This window comes from Rhinatrema bivittatum, chromosome 8, assembly GCF_901001135.1.
Source record: "Rhinatrema bivittatum chromosome 8, aRhiBiv1.1, whole genome shotgun sequence".
NCBI classification, from domain to species: Eukaryota; Metazoa; Chordata; class Amphibia; order Gymnophiona; family Rhinatrematidae; genus Rhinatrema; species Rhinatrema bivittatum.
This window is the reverse complement of record NC_042622.1, coordinates 178,620,739-178,645,943: the sequence shown is the minus strand read 5'-3', so window position 1 is coordinate 178,645,943 and position 25,205 is coordinate 178,620,739. Positions and strand designations below refer to the sequence as shown.

Here is a 25,205-nt window from a genome sequence, read left to right as displayed (position 1 = left end):
TCGACGCATAAGCTCTTGTGCGCTCCAGTGCACCTGGGATGTGCACGCAGATATGCGCCCGTCTCTGTGCGTGCAACTTATGCGCATGTAAGTCTATGCGCACAAGGATTTTGTGCGCTTAGCTTGGTTTGTGCGCTCGGGTCGAATGGCGGGCGGGCGGCGCGGCGAATAGGGCCAAGATGGCGACTGCGAGCACGCGGACAATATGGCGACCTCCTCGGAGGGTCTCCACGTGGGTAGACCCTTGGAAATAGCCGGGGCCTGGCCCTGCTAGGGCGGATCAACTCAGTGGCACTAGTTCCGATCGGTGACCTGTGCTCCTCCTCAATCCTCGGAGACCGGATTCAAACAGAAGATTTCTACCTTACCTTGTCTTCGGCGCTTCCCGGTTTCGTTCCGGGCGGTCTGCGGCTGCGGGGGGAGAGGGCAAATACCTTCACTGTCGCCTCTCAGCCAAGCCCAAGGAATGGGGGCTAGGTCCTTGCCGCGATTCGGCCGCCGGACCGAGGCTCACCTCCGAGGGACCACGGAAATCACCTTGGGAATCTCAACTGGGGGAGGGACCCGAGGGTATCACCGCAGGAGAGCGGGGCTCGTCTTCAGGTAGGTTTCTCCTTTAAAATTTGGTTCAAACGCTGCGAGAGCGTGCAGATAGTCCCTAACTGCTGTGGAGACAGAAAATACTGAAGAGCTGCACTTCCTGCAGGGGTATATGTACTAGGGGCTGACGTCAGATTGAAATCTGATCCATCTCCAACTGCTAACAGGAGTACACTATACCCATTGGTCCTGAGTCCATCTGCTACACGCTAAGAAACCTTAGATTGTAAGCCCTCTGGGGATAGGGAAATACCTACAGTACGTGAATGTAAACTGATCTGATATCTCAGATCGAATATCGGTATATAAAAAATAATAAATAAAATAATTTCCATACTGGTGCTGCATATAATAAGAAAGTAATCATTTTATTATTTTCATTGGAAGGACAGATACTTAAAAAACCCCCACCAGATATGTCACTAGCTATGAGTACCCTCCTATTTCCAAATACAAATTAAACAGGGTATTGCACTCTGCATCCTTTGGGAGCTGCAGATTAAACCACAAACTCCAGTTAAATCCAGCCATGGCTCAGGGTTCCAGGACATCCAAAATGAATATTTGATAAATTTTGCTCCAGTTGCTCTGAAGGGGGCTCAACTTGAATTTACACTAGTTTACCTGAACTGAGCCCCAAGGCCTGATCCTCAAGAACCAGGAAACACAAAGCCACCCTAGACTACCTTCTCATCCACCCATGGCAGGGCAGTCGGTCTTTCTCGTCAAGGCAAAGGCAGTGGGCCCTGTCTCCCATGCGGTGACGCAGCACGACAGAATGCAGAGGTGACCACTCCCCCTCTGCCTCTGTTTGTGGCCCACCTCATTCTGGACAAATGTTTTCTTTTGCCGGAGGCTCAACAATGTGCAAGCACTGGTCAGCAAATTCTGCAAACAAGGGCTCTTGCATGTAGGCTTTCAGGATGGCCTCTTTTTCCTCTGCCTGGTCTACAGTTAAAAGCAACTGCCTGAGGTGTGGGTTCAGAAGTAAATCTTTTAGCTGTTCTGATTCACCTACAAAAGAGAAACAAGACATGACATTTGTCTCTCTCCACCGATCAATCACATGAGGATGGAAACAGTAAACATGGCTGCTTGCGAACCAGGGAAGCCCAGGCTTCATCTCCCACTGATGCTCCATGCGACCTTGGGCAAGACTTTTCACTTTCCAGTGCCTCAGACGCAGCATGGGAGAAAAGCCTTAGTAAGTCACGTACTTAGATTGTAATCGCTCTGGGACTGAGGGTAATGCCAACTGTACCTGATTTTATCATCTTGCACATCTGGGTTTGGAAAGGTGAGAAACTGAATTAAAAAAAAAAATCCATAGCTGATATATGGATGCAGAAAACAGATTCAATGCCAAGCCTGTAGGTGCAGCTAACGATTCTATAACGAGGGAAGAAAATGAATACCCATCTTCCTTAGACCCTGTGCTTGTCATGAGTGTGTACATATTTTATTTTTTGGAGGTAATTTGTTGCTGATTTTTTTTTGTCTAATCTTACAATTACACACTACTGCCAAATCCTGCCTCCTTATTCACCTAACTTACCTAAGAGTTTAAGTTTCTGATCAGGGACTTTATCCAGTTCCTCATCTTCATCGAGAATATCAGCCGTAGCCCAAGATTTACCTAGGGAAAGCAGAATAGACAAGCTTGGTTTAGCGGTGGAACACACACTAACTGCAACAAGTTATGTATAAATAGATAGTATAAGTGGGGCTGTTATGTTGCTGTGACAAAGTATAGCTATCAGTCTGTGGGGTTTTCTTTATTAAGATTCCATGCTGCCAGCAACGTCCACTCCCTGAGGTACCGGCAGCAGCCTGCACCACCACAGACTCCATGCCTGGCCCAAAGGGTTGGCAGCAGATGTTTAGGGATTCAGCGCACAGAACAGGTCACATCATAGAACTAGTTTTTATTTGTAATAAAGCGATTAAGTATGACCAAGGAAATATCTAGTTCCCTGTACGTACCCGGATCAGTCCAGACTGCTGGGTTATGCCTCCCTTCCAGTAGATGGAGACACAGAAAAAACTGAAAGGCACCCCCTGATAACCCAGTGTGCCACCTGCGATCCTCCAGTATTTCTCTGACTCCAGCAGATGAAGGATAGTATAACCTGCGATCCTGATCTTTCAAATTTCTTGATTCTTATTTAATCGAGAGGGTTTTTACACCCTGGTGTGCTAATGACCAGATCAACTGGGTAGTAAGTAACTTTAAAAAAAAAAAAAAAAAATTTTAGTGGAGTACAGATTCCTCCAAAAAAAAAAAAAAAAAGACAGAAAGAAGGGGCCAGTTTAAGCAGGCACAGCTGGACCTTGAGTCTTGCAGCTTGAATACCTGGAGAGTTAGTTACAGCACGGTGAGTAGGGGGGATTTACCGATGAGCCAGTCCCTCCCCCCTACATTCCAGAGACATTTCAATTCCTCTGAGCCCACAAGCTCTGTTTAAAAACAAAAAAACCAAACCTATCGAGTAAGCCTGCTTGTTTCCCGGGTCTCCAGAAGGAGTGGATTTTCTACTCAGCTGACTTTTGTTTCGTGGCTGTACTTGCCATGCCGTGGGGATCGCAGTGCTCGGCTTGTGGGGAGCCGGCAGCGCGACTCTCAAGTGACGGCTTGTGCTCACGCTGCATCCCCGGGGGAGAAGGCCCTTCACATTTTCCTCTGGAAGGCAAAAGATTATCTCTCCTGCGGCTGCGAGGGGTTTGCAGAAGTGTGCAGGATCGCTCTCAACGGCCAGTCCCATCCCCGCAAAGCGCAGGAACGGCGGCCATTTTGGGTGACTCACACCCCGATGATGCACAGGGCTCCAGGGGAGGAGATTTTCCGCCGCCACCTAACTTAAGCCCTGAAACCCCCTCGATCCGGCATGCGAGCCTCTGCCTCCTCCACTCCCACCTTCTCCTCCTTTGCCTGCGGGGGGGGGGGGGGGGCCTTAAAGAGACAGCACCCCTTTTCATCACAATTTGTGCTGTTACATAAGGCTTATATGGAGGCAGAGGCTGACTTGCTTTGGCAACAACCTCCTCCAACAAAGATACCCAGGCCCGCGGACAATCAGGAGGCGCTCAGGGCTCGGCTACCATGGCCAGTCCCTGCTGCAGGGGCAGCGCCACCTCCGCCTCCGCCTGACCCCGTGGATAATTCCGCTCCAGTTGAGGGGGATGATCCGCGGGTGCTCTGGCTGTTCAGAGGAGACGAGCTGGATCCTCTGATACCGCATGTGCTCACTGAGCTTGATATTCCAGCTCCGCAGTCTGTGGCGGATCCTCCTCAGGGGGATCCTGTGTTGTCCGGTCTTCACGCCTCTCCTAGGACTTTTCCTTTTCACCCGAGCCTTTTACAGCTCATGACTCGGGAATGGGACGCCCCGGAAGCCCCTCTTCGCATTAGTAGGGCCAAGGAGAAACTTTACCCGCTCCCGGATGAGTTCTTGGAACTCCTTAAGGTTCCTAAAGTGGATGCGGCCGTATCGGCCATCACCAAGCGCACCATGATTCCGGTAACAGGGGGTGCTGCCCTCAAGGATATACAGGACAGGAAACTCGAGGTTGTTCTTAAGCAGATATTTGAGGTGTCGGCACTTCGCGTTAGGGCAGCTGTCTGCAGTAGTCTCATGCAGAGAGCCACCCTTAGATGGCTACAGCAGCTGCTTACAGCTCAGTAACTTCCTCCGGCAGAGGCTGAACAGGCGGACTGGATGGAAGCAGTGGTTGCTTATACAGCGGATGCCCTGTATGATCTGGGAACCTCCTCGCACATGTCATCCACTGTTTCAGTGAGGAGATTGCTTTGGCTGCACAATTGGTCGGCTGACGTCGTCTCAGCTGGGATCTTTCCCGTTCAAGGGCAAGCTCTTATTCGGAGATGATCTGGAAAATCTTAAGGACTTGGGGGATAACAAGGTTTACAAATTACCAGAGGATAGACCCAAGTCTACTTGCCCCTTCAGTTCCTTTAGGGGCTGTTTCCGGGGCCAACATTTTCGGTCTAGTAGGGCCCCGTTGTTTCCTCCTCGATAGCGCCGTCTAGGTCACAGGTTTGGGCCTGTTGCTTTCGGGGCAGACGGCCTTCCCGGGACGGAGCTTCCCAAGGATTCTCCGCCAACAAATCTTCCCAATGAAGGTGCGCCGGCCCATTCCTCCATTCCGGTGATTGGGGTTCATCTCTCCCTCTGTCGAGAGGAATGGGTCAAAATCACGTCGGATCAATGGGTCTTAAATATTATAGATCGCGGTTCCGCTTTAGATTTTGCTCGCCCACTGGGGGATCTTTTCTTGGTGTCTCCTTGCGGGTCTTGGGCAAAACAGCAGGTGGTGCTCCAGACCCTGTGTCGTTTGAAGGATCTGGGAGCGATCGTCCCAGTCCTGCCGGGCGAGTGCAGGACCAGCAGATATTCCATTTACTTCGTAGTCCCCAAGGAAGAGGGCTCCTTCCGTCCGATTCTGGACTTGAAGAAAGTCAACAGGGCGCTTAGAGTTCTATGTTTTTGCATGGAAACAGATCTGTCATTGCGGCAGTATATAAAGGCGAATTTTTGGCCTCTTTAAATCTGAAGGAGGTATATCTGCATTCAGGAACATCATCAAAGATTTCTATGGTTCGTGGAACTGGGCAAGCATTACCAGTTTCAAGCGCTTCCGTTCTGTCCAGCGCCAGCGCCAAGCATGTTCACCAAGGTAATGGTGGTGGTAGCAGCGTCTCTTCAGTGAGAGGGGATTCTAGTTCATCCCTATTTGTACGACTGGCTGATTCGGGCAAAATTGGAACACCTTTGCAGACAGGCAGTTCAGTCGTCGTTGCTTAGTCTTTAGTCGCTTGGCTGGGTTGTCAATTTCTCCAAGAGTCAACTGGTTCCTTCTCAAGTGTTGGATTTCCTGGGAGCCCGTTTTGACACAGGGGTGGGCAAGGATTTCCTCCCCGTGGAGAGAATGGCCAAGCTCATGACTCAGGTTCACCATCTGTTGGCCCTCCCCCTTGCCCAGGGTGTGGGATTACTTAGAGGTTCTTGGTTCTAAGGCTTCTACTCTGGAGTTGGTGCCCTGGGCATTCGCTCATATGATACCTTTGCAGAGGGCATTGCTTTCCCGCTGGGATCCCAATTCCGAAGAATTCCACCTCCGCTTACCTCTCCTGGATCCGGCCAGGAGCAGTCGCAAATGGTGGTTGGTCCCAGAGCACTTACAGCTAGGGATGGACTTGGAGAATCCCCAGTGGCTGATTGTGACAACGGATGCCAGTCTCTCCGGTTGGGGGGCAGTTTGTCAGTCGCGATCGGCCCAAGGACCATGGTCAACTCAGGAGTCAAAGTGGTCCATCAATCGTTTAGAAACCAGAGCGGTTCATCTAGCATTGCGCAGCTTCCTTCCCCTCCTCCGCCATCAGTCGGTAAGGGTCCTCTCAGACAATGCCACTACTGAGGCGTAATCAACCGACAAGGGGGAACAAAGTGTCGACCGGTGGCTGCCGAAGCGGACAAGCTCATGGTCTGGGCGGAACGCAATCTGGTTTGTCTGGCGGCGTCTCACATAGCCGGGGTGGACAATGTCCAAGCAGACTCTCAGTTATCAGCGGCTAGACCGCTGAGAGTGGGAGCTGTCCGAGGAGGGGATGCATCTATTGACCCGGAGGTGGGGAGTGCCCCATCTCGACTTGATGGCAACACGATTGAACGTGAAGACAGCCCGGTTCTTCAGTTGCAGGAGGGAGCATGGAGCGGAAGGGGTAGATGCCCTGGTCCTTCCATGGCCCCGCGACTTACTTCTCTATGTTTCCTCCTTGGCCACTGGTGGGCAAGGTCCTGAGGCGGATAGTTTCACCAGGGGTCGGTAATTTTCGTAGTGCCAGAATGGCCACAGAGGCCATGGTTTGCAGACCTGACCAACTTGGCGGTAGATGGACCATTGCGGCTCAGTTACCTTCCGAATCTTCTTAGTCAGGGTCCAGTATTTTTCGATCAGGCAGATCGGCTTATGAGATGAGACAGCTGAGGAAAAAAGGGTATCCAGATGCAGTGATTTCTACTCTGCTGCTCCACACACGAAAGACCTCCACTTCGCTTACTTAGGTAAGGGTTTGGAAGGTTTTTGATTCCTGGTGCAGCGAGTTGAAAGTGTCCCCGCGTAGGGCCACGGTGGTGCACATTCTCGCGTTCTTACAGGAAGGCTTGAAGAAAGGTTTGGCGTACAGTTCGCTTTGTGTTCAGGTGGCGGCCTTGGGCTGCTTACGAGGTAAAGTTGACGGTGCTCCCCTTGCAGGGCATCCGGATGTAGCATGCTTTCTGAAGGGGGCCAAGCATGCCCTTTGTGGAGTTTGAATCTGGTTCTCTGGGCACTGTGCGGTATGCCTTTTGAGCCTCTCAAGTGGGCTACATTGAAGGATCTGACGCTCAAAGTGGTGTTTCTCGTGGCTATCTGTTCGGCCAGGCGGATATCAGAGATTCAAGCGTTGTCCTGCCGGGAGCCATTCTTGTGGATTTCAGACTCGGGAGTTTCGCTTCGGACGGTGCCTTCCTTTCTACCGAAGGTGGTATCGGCTTTTCATATGAATCAGTCTGTCGAGTTTCTGGCTTTTTCGGATTTGGATAGAGATTCTCCTCAGGGTCAAGATTTGAGAAAATTGGATGTCCGTCGGGTACTTCTTAGGTACTTGGAAGTGACTAATGCCTTTCGGTTATCTGACCATCTTTTTGTCTTTATGGAGTGGCCCTAAGAAGGAACAGAATGCGTCCAAGGCCACTATTGCCCAATGGTTAAAGGAATCTATTGCATTGGCATACATATGTAAAGGTCGACAAGTACCGGATGGTCTTAAAGCTCATTCGATCAGATCTCAGGCAGCATCTTGGGCTGAGAGCCAATGTGTTTCTTCTCAGGAGATTTGCCAAACGGCTACACACCTTTGCTAGGCATTACCGTTTGGAAGTCCGAGCTCCAGATGTCAATTGTTTTGGTAGTGGAGTGCTTTGAGCGGGACTTTCCGGGTCCCACCCCAGTTAAGGCGGCTTGGGTACGTCCCAGCAGTCTGGACTGATCCGGGTACGTACAGGGAAAGGAAAATTGGTTCTTACCTGCTAATTTTCGTTCCTGTAGAACCACGGATCAGTCCAGACGCCCGCACAGGTGTTCTGGTAAGTCCGTTTGATTTCTTTACTTATCTTCCTACACAGGGGATTTGGAGGACAAGGTGTTTGAAGACTACGCACAGTTTCATATATATGATAACGAATGAGAAATGGAAGAATATCTACTCCTTGCATGTACATAGTTGAACAAGTTGGGACCAATTATTGTAAGTTCTTTTGGTCTAGTCATTGGCTGTTAAATTGTTTTCATTCTGCTTTGATATTGATTATTCTGAAGGATCGCAGGTGGCACACTGGGTTATCAGGGGCGTGCCTTTCAGTTTTTTCTCTGATTCCATCTGCTGGAAGGGAGGCATAACCCAGCAGTCTGGACTGATCTGTGGTACTACAGGAACAAAAATTAGCAGGTAAGAACCAATTTTTCTATACAAACAGTACCCTGGTTGGATCACAAAATAATAAAAATTCATGTTTAATTTCAGGAAAGGAGGAGTTATATAAAAGTCAAGCATTTTTATGTAGGGATACGATGAATATAGAGGAAGTGAGGAGTAGGATAATGGATGTTCTCGAGCAGGTTGAGTTTTCTCCATCCATTATAGATTGAGAGGAGTGGAATGAGATGATTTTGTTGTTGGTGGATGAATTAACGCCAATTCAGCAGCACTTGATAAAAAAAAAAAAAGCACTCTTTCCTAGCGTGTAGCCAGATGGACTCAGGACCAATGGGTATAGTACATGCCTGATAGCAGATGGGAGACTGAGTCAGATTTCAAAGCTGACAGCCTACATATACCTGTGCAGGAAGCTCAGCTCTTCAGTATTTCTCTGTCTCATAAGCAAATAGGGACACTACACACACTAGAATAGTGTTAGCTATTTTAAACCAAAAAGAAGAAAGAAAACTTACGTCTAGAAGACAAGCCCCACTCTCCTGCAGTGATACCTAAGGGTCCCTCCCCCAGTTGAGAATTCTTGAGGTGATTTCCGAGATCCCTCAGAGGCAACCCTCTGTCCAGTAGCCGGCTCTCGACGTGGACTTAGCCCTAGAGTGGCTGAGAGGCAGCGGGAGCAGAATCGAGCGCAGCAGTGAAGGTAATTCCCTCTCCCCCCACAGCTGGAGACCGCCCGGCCCGAGACCGGGAAACGCCAAGACCAGGTAAGGTAGAAACCTCTCCTCTTAAGTCTCCGGTCTCCGAGGCTCGAATAGCTGCACAGATTGTCCCGTCCGGCGTCTGTTAAATCGGGTTGAGCAGCCCAGTCTGGGCTAGACCTCTATCCAGTGCGAGGGTCCACACATGTGGAGACCCTCCAGGGGGGTCATCATCTTGTCTGCGTGGTCATTGGCGCCATTCCCCCCCTTGACCACCGCATTGTCCGCTCAACTGAGCAGCGTGCACATCTGGGCCGTGCACACAGTGATGTGCATAACGGTTCTGGGCGCATAGCAGCCTGCATAAACGGCCCGTGCGCACATCTCAGTCAGACGCACAAAGTAGTAGCCTGCGCGCACATCTTCGGCACACAACCAAGCCTCCCGGTGCGCACTCCTACGCGCACAGATGAGTTTTGAAGCTCCTCACAATCACAAACCATGGCAGCGCCTGCCAAGAAGGCCAAGGGCCCAACCCTCTGCCTGGCCTCCCACCTGAGAGCTGCGCAACCTGAAGTGGCCTCCCTATGCCAACAGTGCGAAGAGGCTCAGGGGGAACCAAAGCAAAGTCCCTCACAGCCAGTAGAGGGATCTGGATCCACTAAGGATAGTACCCCGGACCTCTGTATCTCCATCTCGGCACCTACACAGGAAGGCACCACGGGGCCTCCACTATAACGCCGCCTGGAATCAACATGGACTCTGGGACTTTTTCCTGGGTGGAATTCTTCAAAGGACTACAAACCTTTGTCCAGGCGCACTCAGTACCAGCTGTGACTCAGTCCCAGTTGCCACCAGAAGCGCAAGATATTCCAAGCACCTCTCGGGCCCATAGAGACATGCCCTTCCTAAGCAAGAGCCTCCCTACCCGGGGATACAGACACCTCTGAGGACGAGGCTGACTCCCTGGAGGAAGGAGAAATCCCCCCAGGGATGAAACCATACCAAACCATGCTGCGATTCTTCTCCAAAGATGAGTTACCAGCTCTCCTGTCCCAGACCCTGAAGACGCTGGATATTCCAGGCACAGACACCACAGCGGAACCAAAGATAAACCCCATCTTGGTCTCCCTCCGTCGGGCTTCATGTTATTTTCCAATGTTGCAAGCCGTACGGCAACTGATTGACCTGGAATGGAATGCCCCAGAAGCCAGCTTCAAAGGAGGATGGGCCCTAGAAGCCCTATATCCCCTGGAACCCAAGGCTAAGGAAATTCTGCAGTTCCCAAAGGTGGACGCCATGGTCTGCACAACCTCCAAGCGCATGACCATTCCCGTCAAGGGAGGAGTGGCACTAAAGGATGCACAGGACAGACGACTGGAATCCATCCTTATACAGTCCTTTGACATAGCGGTAATTACTCTTAAGATTGCTTCCTGTTGTGCCCTGGTGGCACGTTCTTGCTTGCTCCTCTCCAGAGACGCAACCACGCCCGGTGAGACTATGAAACCTGCGGCATCCTTCTTCATGGATGCGACCTCAGACCTAGTGCGCACCTCAGCCAGGAATGTCGCCTCGGCAGTGGCAGCCAGAAGACATCTATGGCTACGAATTTGGTCAGCTGACGCGACATCAAAAGCGAACCTCACGAGGATGCCCTTTAAAGGATATCTCTTGTTCGGAAGTGAATTGGAGAAGCTAGCCAACAAATGGGGTGAATCTCCAGTACCTCGTCTACCAGAGGACAGGAACAAAAGAAATCAGTGCTCCTCCCCCCAAAGAACCAAGGGCAGAGGAGCTCAGCGCTTTTGACCGTACAAGAACACACACTACCAAGCACCTCGCCCCACAGGCAGGGCTCAATCCTTTCGGAACAGACACAATAAGAGGGGAGCAGGCTCAGGTACAGGCCCCGGCACACCCCACAATGAGAATCAGCAGACCCATCCACAGGAAGACGTCATAGGGGGCAGACTTACCCTATTCTACCAAAGATGGGTCAAAATAACGTCTGACAAGTGGGTCCTAACCATCATTCGAGAGGGATACTATCTGGACTTCTACAGCATCCCTCCAGACAAATTTGTGAGATCACCATGCCACGCCCACTCAGAGGATGGCAGTGGAAACCACACTGGCAAGACTACTCAGCCTAAAGGCGATAACCCTGGTGCCCACGCACCAACAAAATACTGGTCACTATTCCGGCCCATCCTGGACCTCAAGACAGTCAATGGCTACCTGAGGGTACCACACTTCCGCATGGAAACCCTATGCTCAGTCATAAGGGCAGTACAGCCGGGAGAATTCCTGACATCACTGGATCTATCCGAAGCCTAGCTCCACAGCCCGGTCCATCACGACCATCAGCGCTTCCTACGCTTTGCGATACTGGACCATCATTACCAGTTCCAGGCGCTACCCTTTGGACTAGCTACCACCCCTCAGACCTTCACCAAAATCATGGTGGTAGTGGCAGCAACTCTGAGGAAAGAAGGAATCTTCATATCTCCTTACCTGGACGATTGGCTGATCAGGGCAAAATCTCCAGGGGAGTCACCAGGCAACCACCAGAGTCAAGAATCTGCTGCAAAATCTCAGGTGAGTCGTCAACACAGCAAAGAGCTGCCTGCAGCTCTCCCAATCGCTAGAGTACCTGGGAGTCCGGTTCCACACCAAGCAGGACAAGGTTGTCGTTCCCCCTCCAAGGAGAAGGAAACTGATGGGTCAGCTGTGAAAACTGTTGAACTATGCTCACCCTAAGGTATGGGACTACCTCCAAGTCCTCGGTCTCATGACATCAACCCTGGAAGTCATTCCACGGGCAAGGGCCCACATGTGCCCACTATAACATTCACTACTGTCACGATGGAACCAGATATCCCAGAACTACTCCATTCACCTCCAGCTACCAGCAGAGGTTCAGACCCAGCTGCAATGGTGGCTACAGGAAGACGATTTGAGCAAGGGCGTAAAACTATCCCCACCGAACTGGATCTTGCTCACCACGGATGCGAGCCTCTGAGGGTGGGGAGCTCACTGTCAGGAACTGACGGCCCAGGGACAACAGGACAAGGAAGAGGCAGGATGGAACATAAACAGACTGGAAGCCCGAGCAGTCAGACTAGCCTGTCTACGATTCGGCCACAGACTCCGGGGCGAATCTGTCAGTCATGTCGGACAACGCCACTACAGTTGCCTACATCAACTGCCAGGGAGGAACCAGAAGCCAACAGGTGTCCCTGGAGATAGACCCCCTCATGGTGTGGGCGGAAATAAACCTGCAAGCGATCTCAGTCTCCCACATCGTGGGAAAAGACAACGTCTCTGCGGACTACCTCAGCAGAGAGAGCCTAGACCCAGGGGAATGGACGCTGTTGACCACAGCCTTCCAGTTGATAGTAAACCGCTGGGGAACCCCAGCCATGGTTCTACTGGCAACCCGGTCCAATGCCCAAGTTCTTCAGCTGCAGACGAGAACCAAAATCCTGGGGAATCGACGCCCTCATCCAGACCTGGCCCCAGGAAAACTTGCTGTACGCCTTTCCCCCTTGACCACTACTGGGCAGGATCATCCGCAAGAAAGAACATCACAGGGGCCTAGTACTTCTAGTGGCCCCGGACTGGCCAAGAAGGCCATGGTATGCAGACATGCAAAGACTTCTTGCGGGGACCCTCTGTGCCTACCTCCACACAGGGACCTTTCTCCAGCAAGGACCGATTCTCTCTTATGGTGTGGCCCTTGAGAGGACTCGCCTGAAGAAAAGTGGATACTCTAAGGCAGTGATTGACTCCTTGCTTCGAGCACGCAAGTTCTCCACCTCACTAGCTTACATACGAATATGGAGAGTATTCGAAGCCTGCTGCAAGGACCGCCGATCCTCCCTTGGACAGTCAAAATCCCCATGAGCCTGGAATTTCTGCAGGACGGCTTGAACAAGGGGTTGTCTCTCAACTCCCTCAAGGTTCAGGTGGCTACGCTGGCCTGCTTCAGAGCCAACGTGGACAGCATCAGTCTATCAACCCATCCAGATGTTTACTGCTTCCTGAGAGGGGTCAAACAAATCGACCACCATTAAAGTGGCCGGTGCCCCTATGGAATTTCAATCTAGTACTAGACTTCCTAGCAGACCAACATGCAGCCTGTCCCCTACGGCTCCTGACATTGAAGACTGCATTCCTAGTGGCAATATGTTCAGCCCAGCGCATCTCCGAGCTTCAACCGCTACCCTGTCGGGAACCGTTCCGCACGTTCACACCGGGAGCCATACAGCTACGCACTGTCCCCTCCTTCCTACCGAAAGTGGTTTCTCAATTTCATCTAAACCAAACCATCTTGCTGCCATCTCCAGACGTATATAAGGACTCTGAAGACTGGGCTGATCATATCCAATTGAATAAAAATCTGTTCCAAGGCTATGGTCTTGTTTTGGTTTTTTTCACATTCGTGGCTTTTCTAGACCACTTCCTGTCCTGCTTTGTGGGTCCTTCCCTATCTCTGAAGACTCACGACTTCTTCGCCATCTAAACGTCGGCAGACTCCTAGTCCGATACCTGGAAAGATGGGAATCTGTACAAAAGACTGACCACATATTCGTCCTTCACAGCGGGAAGAAACAGGAGGAAGCTGCCTCGCGTGTAATAAGGCAGCCTACCTGGAGGCAGGGAAGCCCCCACCTCTGCAAGTCAAGGCCCATTCAACAAGGGCACAAGCAGTGTCCTGGGTGGAAACCAAGATGCTGTCGCACAGCAACATGGTCCTCCATACACACCTCCAGGTACTACCGCCAGGATGTCCAGGCCCGGGAGGACACAACCTTTGCAAGGGGTATGTCTAGGGTGACGTCAGCTTTGAAATCTGATTCCATCTCTATCTGCTAGCAGGGGAGCACATAACCCACTGGTCCTGAGTCCATCTGCCTACCTGCTAGGAAATGATTACTGAAACACAGTAGGGTGCATTATCTACCAGACAATATCAATGTAATTATTTCTTGATTGTGATCTTTTAGTCCTACCTTCTACTCTAAATCTAAAGTCTTCTCTCTTATGAACAATCCTTTAAAAAATATTAACAGCGAAGTAAAAAGTTACAGTGTATAAAATAGTTTTGCACAGCAGGTGTCAAGTGAGCTTAGATATTTCCAAAGATAGTCTCACACACCCCCAACCCTTTAAAACTCAGCTATATCTGCTGCTGTTCATACACTGGATGTAGCCGAGGGCTTGAGGAAATTCACCAGTTTAGCACCTCCATCTCCCTGGACTAATGGAGAGAGTGATTAAATTGGAGGTGCTTCTAAGAGTTTTTAAAACTTGTGTTCTGCTGCTACTTACTTCTAGAGTGCTATTAAGACATTCGCGCTGCTGTGCAGATGCATAGAAGAGAGTCTGAGCTTCACGGAGCAGGGCCCATCCAATCAAGGCGCACAAACAAGACCAGAGGGAAGTTTCAGAAAAGTTAGTTACTACATTGGACATGATGTAAATGGGCAAGGCTTCGAGTGGGAAGAGGCAGGGTATATGGTTTAAAAGCGACCTGAGAAAGGAGGGCCCGGCAAAGGTGGGAGAAGGGTGCAGATAAGAGCAGCTTTCCTGAAGAATGGAGGTCAGGAGGAGGGAGATGTAGGGCGAGATAGGAGAGATAATGAAGACCTGCAGAGGGAAGGCAGTTGTACGGGAGCAGCAGCAGCACCATGACCTGTTGTATGCGGAAGTGGGTGGGGATGCAACATAGTGACTCAAGAAGAGGAATTTACATGTTCATAACAGCACTGGTGGGAGATCAATTGAGTAGCAAAAAAAAAAAAAAAAAAAATTAAAAAAAATCGGAGAGAAGGAAGAGGATGGATTCTGAAGGAGGGTTTCCTTCTACCTACTGATTAAGCAATTTAAAACCTGCGGCTGGATCCAGTGCTGCTCTTCTCCGCTAGAGGCATCGCATCATGTCCAACATCAAAGAAAGGTAAATCAAGGAAGCAGCGACAACGCGTGAGAAAGAATGTACCTCCATCTGTCAGCGGTCCAACAGCACTGAGAGCAGGGGGGAATCCTGAAGCTGTAGTCCCATGAACGTGCTCCACTTTAGGTAGGCATCCTTCTATTACATTCAAAACATAAGATTTATATAAGCAGGGAACCTACCCAACAATACTGCACAAGTAATGGCAGTCACCCCTCTATTACACCAAGGCCCGAGACCACTCATTTTGTTATGCCTTGTACTTATTTTACATAGGCAGAAAGAGACCCTATGGCCTATCCGCCCAACTAATTTAGCATTACAATTCCCATCACCCCCTCAGATACCTTCCCTGTATTTATCCGGTACTTTCTTGAATTCAGAGACTGTTTTTGTCCCCACCACTTCCCCCGGGAGGCTGTTCCATGCATCCAGCACCCTGTCTGTAAAGAAATATTTCCCAACATTACTCCTGAGCCTAACCCTCCCTTTCACCCTAATACCACGACCCCCTTGTTCTAGAAAGAGGCTCGACTCCTGGTCGATATTTAGCTGTCTCAGTCATCACCTGGAGCTTACAACAAATAATGAAATAAAATAAATACAACGAAACAAGGAAAACAAAGCTAGGGGACCTAATGGTTAGCACAGGGTTAGGCAACTCCAATCCTTGAGTGCAGCAAGCCGATTGGGCTTTCTGGATATCCACGCCAAATACTCATGAGATGCCGTGGATATTCAGTGTACATATCTTGAAAACCTGACCGCCTTGCAACGCTCGAGGACTGGATTTGCCTATCCCTGGGTTAGAATAATGAATAGGAACCTCGAGATCATGGTGTAAACTCTGCTTCTGCTATTGGGCAAGTCACCTTCTCTACCATTGCCTCCAGTACCCACTTAGTTTATAAATTTATGGAACAGGAGCTCACTGCACCTGTACATAATTTGTCATAATGTAAAGCAAATCAAAGAAAAAGAAATGGAGAAACCTCCCCTATTGCCCCACCAAAAATAGAGGAAAACTCAGAGAGGATCATTCAATGTGATAGCAAAGTCAGCACGCATTATAAGGGTATCACACTCACCTCAAAGTGTTATACAGTATCTTATTTTATATTCCGCTTTTCAGGCACGTAAAAGTAGATTACGTTCAGGTATTGAACATATTTCCATCGCCAGGGGACTCACAATGTAAGCTTCCACCTAAGGCAATAGAGGGTGAAGTGACTTGCCCAAGGTCACAAGAAAACGGCAGCGGGATTTGAACTCTGGCTTGCTGCTCTATCCACTAGGCTACTCCTCCATTCTAAGAACATAAGAATTTGCCATGCTGGGTCAGACCAAGGGTCCCTCAAGCCCAGCATCCTGTTTCCAACAGTGGCCAATCCAGGCCACAAGAACCTGGCAAGCACCCAAACATTAAACAGATCCCATGCTACTAATGTCAGTATTAAGCAGTGGCTATTACCTAAACTATTGACTAATAGTTTATGGACTTCTCCTCCTGGAGCTTATCCAAACTTTTTTTTTTAAATCCAGCTATACCATCTGCCTTAACCACATCCTCTGGCAATGAATTCCAGAGCTTAATTGTGCGTTCAGTGAAAAAAAATTTTCTCCAATTTGTTTGAATTGTGCCACTTCATGAAGTGCATCCTAGTTTTTTAATCATCTGAAAGAAGAATAACCAATTCACATTTACCCATTCAAGCCCTTTCATGTTCTTATATTCTATCATATCCTCCCTCAGCCATCTCTACCCCAAGCTGAACAGCCCTGACTTCTTTAGCCTTTCCCTCCCCTTTATCATTTTGGTTGCCTTTCTCCAGTGCAACTGTATTTTTTTTTTAAATGCAGGAACTGGAACTGAACCAGTTATTCAAGGTGCAGTTTCACCTTGGAGTGACACAGAGGCATTATGACATCCTCCATTTTATTAACCGTTCCCTTCCTAATAATTCCTAACATTCCGTTTGCTTTTTCAACCGCTGCAGCACACTGAGCCGACAATTTCAATGTATTGTTCACCATGACACCCAGATCTTTACCCTGGATCGTAACTCCTAATATGGAAACTAACCCAATGCTGAGCCTAGCACACAGTTTTAACAAGCGCTTGGACGAGCATCCAAAAACCCTGATGCAATAAGGGGATCGGCACGTACAAAACGTGCGTCCAAACTCGCGCATAGCTAATAGCGCTCATCCCATATAAATTCCATGTAGAAGAGGCCATGTGATGCAAAACATCCCCATGTGCCCCAGGTGCATTTTTTAACCCATCAAATTTTACGCTTGCCTGGAGCACGTGTAAAGTCTTCCCGTGCATTAAGGACTCAAAAAGGCTGCTTTTCTGTGGTTCCTCCTGCTTAGTATCATCACCAACCACAGAAAGTAGCATCATGCAAAAAAGAAAAAAAAAAGACTTGACGTAAACAAAAAAAAAAAAAAGTGGGGGTACACAATATACAACCACAATATACAAACTCAGGGCCATGTATATTGTGCGTGCGTATTGTACCAGTGAATTAGCTGCTGCAGGATAAAACGGACCCTCATAAATTGAGCGTTCATTTTGGTAACCTGCACACACAGGGCACTTAATATTAATTTATTCACTGCTTCACTTACTGCAGATTAGGCCATTCACTGTCACATGTAAGTGAAAAGGACCAATCAGAAACAGACCTGCCAGGGGGTGGGGAGGGAGCTCTGGCTAGGCTGTTATGGCCACACAGCCACTTCTCCTGGGTGCCTGTTGCAGAGCGCTAGGGGATGCACAAATTATCCATTGTGCGTTGCTTTTAGCGCGGCAGCTCATTTGCATATTGCATCAAGTGCCCAGGAGAGGTGAATGTGTACGCATTCAAACAAGGTGCATCCATTTTGTATGCACGTTTTTTTATCTGCATGATACTGCATCAGCCCGACTGTGTAATTACAGCAAGGGTTATTCTTCTCTATCACCATCACCTCGCACTTGTCCACATTAAATTTCATCTGCCATTTGGAAGCCCAGTATTTCAGTCTCACAAGGTCCTCCTGTAATGTACTGTATCACAATAAGCTTGTGATTTAACTATTCTGAATAATTTTGAGTTGTGTGCAACTTTGATTACCCCCCTTTCCAGATAATTTATAAATATATTGAAAAGCACTGGTCCAAGTATGGATCCCTGAGGCACTCCACTGTTTACCCTTTTCCACTGTGAAAACAGACCATTTAATCCGTTTCCTGTCTTTTGCATCAATTTTCCACAGAAGGGGTCTAGGGACAGTATATATAATAAGGGGGACAAGGGACACCCTTGCCAGACACCCCTTTGGATCTTGACCTCTCCTGATAGACAACTGTTAGCTAATATGCGCTATGTTGGGTTATCGTATAATAGGGAAATGTATTGGAGGAAGTCGCCTCGGATACCAAACCTTTGCAAGACCGAAAAAAGATAAGGCCATGCTACACGGTCGAAGGCCTTCTCCGAGTCGAATCCAATAGCCAAAGCCGGGATGTCTTGGTGTTGGCAAATATTCATGGCAGTAAGCAGTTTAATAATATTTGCATTAGGCTTACGTCCCCGGACAAAGCCCGCTTGGTGGGGAGAAATCAGGTGTGGGAGGAGGACGTTCAGCAAGAGCCTTTGCTAAAATTTTGAGGTCGCAGTTAAGCAACGAAATAGGCCTACACGATGAAGGGCTCGAGAGGTCCTTGCCCGGTTTGGGGAGAACTATGATGTGGGCCTCATTGAAGGGGGCAGGGAAACATTGTTGTGTTAGTCCATCCATGAAATAATTTGTCAATGCTGTACTGATGTGCTGGAGAAATATTTTATAAAAATCATAAGAGAGTAGCTGAGATGACTTGCGAAATCTCATATGTCTGGATCGGCCGGTTCAAAAAGGTGAGTTGTGAGGCCGAAAGCGTAGGGCGAGCCAGATCCAGAAAGAAAAACTCCTCCTCTACATGTCCCCCCGATGAGTCAGGTATATAAAGAGTAGTGTAAAATTGTCAAAAGACTTCACTTATCTCAGTTTCGTTAGATATAATCCCCCCCGAGTGAGTTTTCAGATGGGCAATAAAAGACTTCGGCCACTGTACTCTAAGAACATGCCATACTGGGTTAGACCAAGGGTCCATCAAGCCCAGCATCCTGTTTCCAACAGTGGCCAATCCAGACCATAAGAACCTGGCAAGTACCCAAAAACTAAGTCTATTCCATGTTACCGTTGCTATTTCCTAAGTCAACTTAATTAATAGCAGGTAATGGACTTCTCCTCCAAGAACTTATCCAATCCTTTTTTAAACACAGCTATACTAACTGAACTAACCACATCCTCTGGCAACAAATTCCAGAGTTTAATTGTGCGTTGAGTAAAAAAGAACTTTCTCCAATTAGTTTTAAATGTGCCACATGCTAACTTCATGGAGTGCCCCCTAGTCTTTCTAGTATCTGAAAGAGTAAATAACCAATTCACATCTACCAGTTCTAGACCTCTCATGATTTTAAACACATCTATCATATCCCCCCTCAGCCGTCTCTTCTCCAAGCTGAAAAGTCCTAACCTCTTTAGTCTTTCCTCATAGGGGAGCTGTTCCATTCCCCTTATCATTTTGGTAGCCCTTCTCTGTACCTTCTCCATCGCAATTATATCTTTTTTGAGATGCGGCGACCAGAATTGCACACAGTATTCAAGGTGCGGACTCACCATGAAGCGATACAGAGGCATTATGACATTTTCTGTTTTATTCACCATTCCCTTTCTAATAATTCCCAACATTCTGTTTGCTTTTTTGACTGCCGCAGCACACTGAACCGACGACTTCAATGTGTTATCCACTATGACGCCTAGATCTCTTTATTGGGTTGTAGCACCTAATATGGAACCTAACATTGTGTAACTATAGCATGGGTTATTTTTCCCTACATGCATCACCTTGCACTTATCCACATTAAATTTCATCTGCCATTTGGAGGCCCAATTTTCCAGTCTTACAAGGTCTTCCTGCAATTTATCACAATCTGCTTGCGATTTTAACTACTCTGAACAATTGCGTCATCTGCAAATTTGATTATCTCACTTGTCGTATTTCTTTCCAGATCATTTATAAATATATTGAAAAGTAAGGTCCCAATACAGATCCCTGAGGCACTCCACTGCCCACTCCCTTCCACTGAGAAAATTGTCCATTTAATCCTACTCTCTGTTTCCTGTCTTTTAGCCAGTTTGCAATCCACGAAAGGACATCACCACCTATCCCATGACTTTTTACTTTTCCTAGAAGCCTCACATGAGGAACTTTGTCAAACGCCTTCTGAAAATCCAAGTATACTACATCTATCTATCGGCTCACCTTTATCCACATGTTTATTAACCCCTTCAAAAAAGTGAAGCAGATTTGTGAGGCAAGACTTGCCTTGGATAAAGCCATGCTGACTTTGTTCCATTAAACCATGTCTTTCTATATGTTCTGTGATTTTGATGTTTAACACTTTCCACTATTTTTCCTGGCATTGAAGTCAGGCTAACCGGTCTGTAGTTTCCCAGATCGCCCCTGGAGCCCTTTTTAAATATTGGGGTTACATTAGCTATCCTCCAGTCTTCAGGTACAATGGATGATTTTAATGATAGGTTACAAATTTTTACTAATAGGTCTGAAATTTCATTTTTTAGTTCTTTCAGAACTCTGGGGTGTATACCATCCGGTCCAGGTGATTTACTACTCTTCAGTTTGTCAATCAGGTCTACCACATCTTCTAGGTTCACCGTGATTTGATTCAGTCCATCTGAATCATTGCCCATGAAAACTCTCTCTGATACGGGTATCTCCCCAACATCCTCTTCAGTAAACACCGAAGCAAAGAAATAATTTAATCTTTCTGCGATGGCCTTATCTTCTCTAAGTGCCCCTTTAACCCCTCGATCATCTAATGGTCCAATTGACTCCCTCACAGGCTTTCTGCTTCGGATATATTTAAAAAAGTTTTTACTGTGAGTTTTTGCCTCTACGGCCAACTTCTTTTCAAATTCTCTCTTAGCCTGTCTTATCAATGTCTTACATTTAATTTGCCAATGTTTATGTATTATCCTATTTTTTTCTGTTGGATCCTTCTTCCAATTTTTGAATGAAGATCTTTTGGCTAAAATAGCTTCTTTCACCTCCCCTTTTAACCATGCCGGTAATCGTTTTGCCTTCTTTCCACCTTTCTTAGTGTGTGGACTGTGCTTCTGGACTATGCTTCTAGAATGGTATTTTTTAACAATGACCACGCCTCTTGCATATTTTTTACTTTTGTAGCTGCTCCGCTAACAAGCGGCTTGGTTTATTTCCAAATTTAAACAGGTTTTGTTGTCCTTTCTGTAAATAAGATTGGGCTCTGGTATCCAGAAGAGTGTTCAATCGACCCAGCACACTATAGAACTCTGTTCTATTACTGTTGGAATTTTGCTGTATCAGTGCCCCCCCCTTCGCTTGTTGGAGCATTGTCTCTAAGTGCAGAATGCTCTTGTTTAGCTGTTTATTATGAGAGTGGACATATGCTATAATTTCCCCTCTGATTACCGCCTTTCCGGCGTCCCAGAAGAGGTGAGGCGTATCTGCATGTTGGTTATTTTTCAGAAAAGTTTGAAAATGGGCATCATCTTTGAGAAAACCTGGAAATCGCCAAAGGCGGACTTTGTGAGGGGGTGTCTGGGAACTTATTAGTATGGAGATTGGGGTGTGATCAGGTATAAAACTTGGGTTTCAATGGTCGCGGAAGCCACTTCAAAAAAATGTTCGTGGGAGGTTAAAATATAATCGATACGTGACATCGTGCTATGGGATCTCGAGATGCGAGTGTAATCCCGTTCATTGGGGTGGAGTGTGTGCCACACATCCAGGAGGTCTAATTGATGGCAGAGATAGGCTACTCCTTTTGTCCGCTTTCCAGAAGTTTGCAATTGAGGGGGGCTTTTACCTAGAAAAGTATCATGGACACAGTTGAGGTCCCCTAAGACAAAGCGTACCTTGGGTGTGTATGTGACGTAAATAGCTCAAATTCACAAAAAACGCGTGGGTGTATTCGTTTGGAGCATAAACATTGCATATGGCTATTGGTTTGTTATTCCATACTCCTAGTAGTATAATAAAAACGACCCTCAGGGTCAGGAATAGTTTTTGAGACTTGTAGGTTAGTGGATTTGTTAATTAATATTGCTACCCCCCTTTCCGGTGGAGCACCGCAGCATACACGCAGGTGCCTACCCATTCCCTGTGGAGCTTTTTACTCTCAAGGTCCGTGAGGTGTGTTTCCTGGATGCACGCTACATCAGCATGTAAGCGTTTGAGGTGGGACAATACTTTCTCTCTCTTCACTGGGGTTCCCAAGCCGTTTACAGTCCAAGATATGAGTTTAGACATTACCCGTTAGTGAAGGGGTCTATGTAGCGAGTACGAAAATCACTAGGAGGGGAAGCTCCCAGCCTAGCTTCCCCCCTTCCCACTCCCCAGCTGCTCCCAGAAATTTGGGATGAGTTACACACCAAGATGGGATGAAAAGCAATATTATAAGTATACCAGCACCATAGAATATACAGACATCGGATTTCCTGGAACAGAAAGAGAGAAACGATTGCATCCCTGCCCTAGTCCCTAAATAAAACCTCCGCTTGGGGGTAATGGGGTCACGATTCCTGTGCTCGAGTGCCAGGCCCCGTTATGTCCACAGGGTACGCCCACCCCAGGGTAGTTGCATGGGAGTCAGCATTCCTGATGTCTTCCTTCCATAATCGCTGTATCTGGGTCCCAAGTGCAGGAATGTGTCCCACTTGGGGTCCGTATCCTCTCAAATGGGATGTCTTTGTGAAGCCTAGGTGGGTCGTAGTCATGTCCGGTGCTAGAAGGTCATACTTCAAGGATAAAGTCCTCTGTCCTTTCCAAAAGATCCATATCTGCGGGCATACAAACTATAGTATAATAATTACTACCATAGAACAATGTCCACTGCTTTGCACTGTGGTGCCTCCCCACCTTCATCAGAGTCAGTCCTTCAAACCTGTAAGGTGTCCAGAAAGGCTTGGGCTGATTCGGGGGTAGTAAACATGTGCTGAGCATTCTGATGCCAAATGTTTAGTGTGGCAGGGTACTGCAATGAAAATTTTATCTGCTTGGAGTAGTATTGAGTGCAGACTCATGAGAAACTTCGTCGCTGCTCCGATACTCGCACAGAATAATCTTGAAAAATCCTGATTTTATGGTTGAGGTAGCTTAGATCTTGTTTGCCACAATATGCTCTCCAGATTGCATTTTTCTGCGTATAATTTAGCAGTTTTGCGATCACTAAGCGGGGTTGCGTCTCCAAATCTCGCTTGGCCCCTAGCCTGTGAGCCCGTTCCACAGCCAGTTTCCCCTGCATACTCGGGAGGTCAAGCGCCTCAGGCAGCCATGTTTCTAATAGGGTAGCCAGGTCCTTCTCCTCAACCGACTCGGGGAAGCCTAGAAAGCGTAAGTTGGAGCGTCTCACCCGGTTTTCTAAGTCATCCAGTTTGTCTGCCAGGTCTTTAATGGCCTTGCCAAGCGTCTCCGCGGAACGGGCATATGCTGACACTGCGTCTTCTAGTGCGCTGATCGAGCCTCGGGGTCAGTTTGTTAAGGGCAGCACGTACCTCAGTGAGTTGGGTGGCAATACCGGCTAATTTTTCGTCGAGGGCCACTCTGATCACATCCTCGATCGCCGTGATCGCGACCTCAGTCGTCCTTGGTTCTCCGCAAGGTTTGCTGCCTGGCACCATCTTGGGATCAGGCCCGTGGGTTTTTTCTTTTTCCTTTTTGCGGCCACAGCACTCTGAGCCGATGATTAATTACTACTTATAATAGGTTTGAAATTTCATATTTGAATTTCTTAAGAACCCTGACTGTTTGCCATCCGGTCCAGGTGATTTGCTACTCTTCAGTTCATCAATCGGATGCTAATCATGAAATTTGGAATTACATACTCTTAATACAATCCTTGATTCTCACACAAAATTTCTCAAAATTATTTTATAAACACCAAGTCAAAAGCAAGTAAAGAAAATGAGTAACCTACAAGCATCACCCAGAAAGCAGCCATTTCAGCATCTTCTATGCCTTCATCAAAGGATCCACGTTCTCAATATGCATATACTTCAATCACCAAATAAAAATATTTTTAGAAAACAACTGGCTTCAGACAGAAATGGAGAACATTCTTTTGATTTTATAGAGTGCTTTGGGACAAGTATGATACCCTTTTCATATTATATGCCCCCATTTTATATCTTGATTGAAGCCTTGACAATTGGTGCAACTGTTCCCAAGTTTCAAACTTGTGTTAACACCTGTCCAATATATGTGCACATATTTTTCTACCAATATCACGGTGGATGGTCCTAAGGAAAATCAACGTAATGGTTTCTCTGTGATTTGTTTTAGGAGGGCTATGTGAATGCCAAAAAATATTAATTGCCTTGCCTTACCTTTATGTTTCTTGTAGCACTGGAGAGAGCAACTGCAACAAATAACAGCATGATCAGAAAAGAACAGCAATAATTCTAATTAGGTACCAGGCATGCATAGGAAATCTGCAATTTTCTGAAAGAGCCAAGCATTGTTAGGATAAGGATACTACCATAGCTTTCAGTTACTTATTCACTCTTTAGTGGTATCCATGTGTTTTAGTACATTTTGGAGACGTCATAAAACCCCAAAAGTCAGAGGATCTGTTTTGCTGCCAATTTAAGCAGTGCCTAAAATCCACCTCCATCATATTGCTCTGGAATTTGCTATTTTATGGTGATATCTGGTTGGTGTACACTACAGCACGGCAGTACACCGTTATACAGGGCCTGCACATAGGGAGTTTCTCCTTCCCTCGATACCAGCAAGTGGTTGGAAAAAGATAAAAGAAAGCGACTCACAACCAAACTAGAGAGATCCAAAGAACTAGCAAACACTATATATGAAACCATATCACTCAACTCATTAGAAGCCGGGACTTGCCCTGCATCCCGAAGCTCCTCCTGCCGGTGACTGAATCCCTCCTATTCATTCACGTGCCTCAGATTTAATCCCCGCTTTCACGTAACAGTCATCCCGAATATACACCCGATCCCGGGGACATAAGACATTCGTCTTATCATCATTATTATTAGTGGCTGATTTCCACCCTCGCTACTCACTAGCGGAGCCGGCACGGCGGGCAACGGTACTTGGGGGAGGCGTCGGCGCACACGCAGCACTTCTGCATGGCGGCAGGACCTCGACCACCTTCCCTCAGCGAGCGGAGACCGGGGACGAGTCACCTCCGGTGCTGCCCACGTGGGAGGGAACGAAGCTGCGCCCGCTTCCGCCAGACCCAGGCTCGATTAATCGATCCTCGCGAGCCTTTACAATCCATCGCCGAGCGGCCGCTCGCCTTCCTGGCCGGGGGCTACCTCTGCAGAGGCA

At 47.8% G+C, this 25,205-nt stretch overlaps 1 protein-coding gene across 2 annotated transcripts; it reads right to left on the bottom strand.

Moving 5' to 3' along the window:
* Positions 1-942: 942 nt before the first annotated feature.
* On the bottom strand, positions 943-25,095 carry ZNHIT3 (zinc finger HIT-type containing 3). 2 transcript variants are annotated; one of them, XM_029613782.1, is made up of 5 exons: positions 24,938-25,095; positions 24,236-24,267; positions 14,801-14,893; positions 2,156-2,236; positions 943-1,614 (listed from the first exon to the last, which is right to left on the bottom strand). In XM_029613782.1, exons 1-5 carry the CDS (start codon positions 25,003-25,005, stop codon positions 1,424-1,426), a joined length of 465 nt encoding a protein of 154 aa, XP_029469642.1. In that variant the 5' UTR covers positions 25,006-25,095; the 3' UTR covers positions 943-1,423. The 2 variants fall into 2 exon arrangements, with proteins under 2 accessions (XP_029469642.1, XP_029469641.1); XM_029613781.1 differs by lacking the exons at positions 14,801-14,893; positions 24,236-24,267; positions 24,938-25,095 and adding an exon at positions 3,083-3,418.
* Positions 25,096-25,205: the final 110 nt, after the last annotated feature.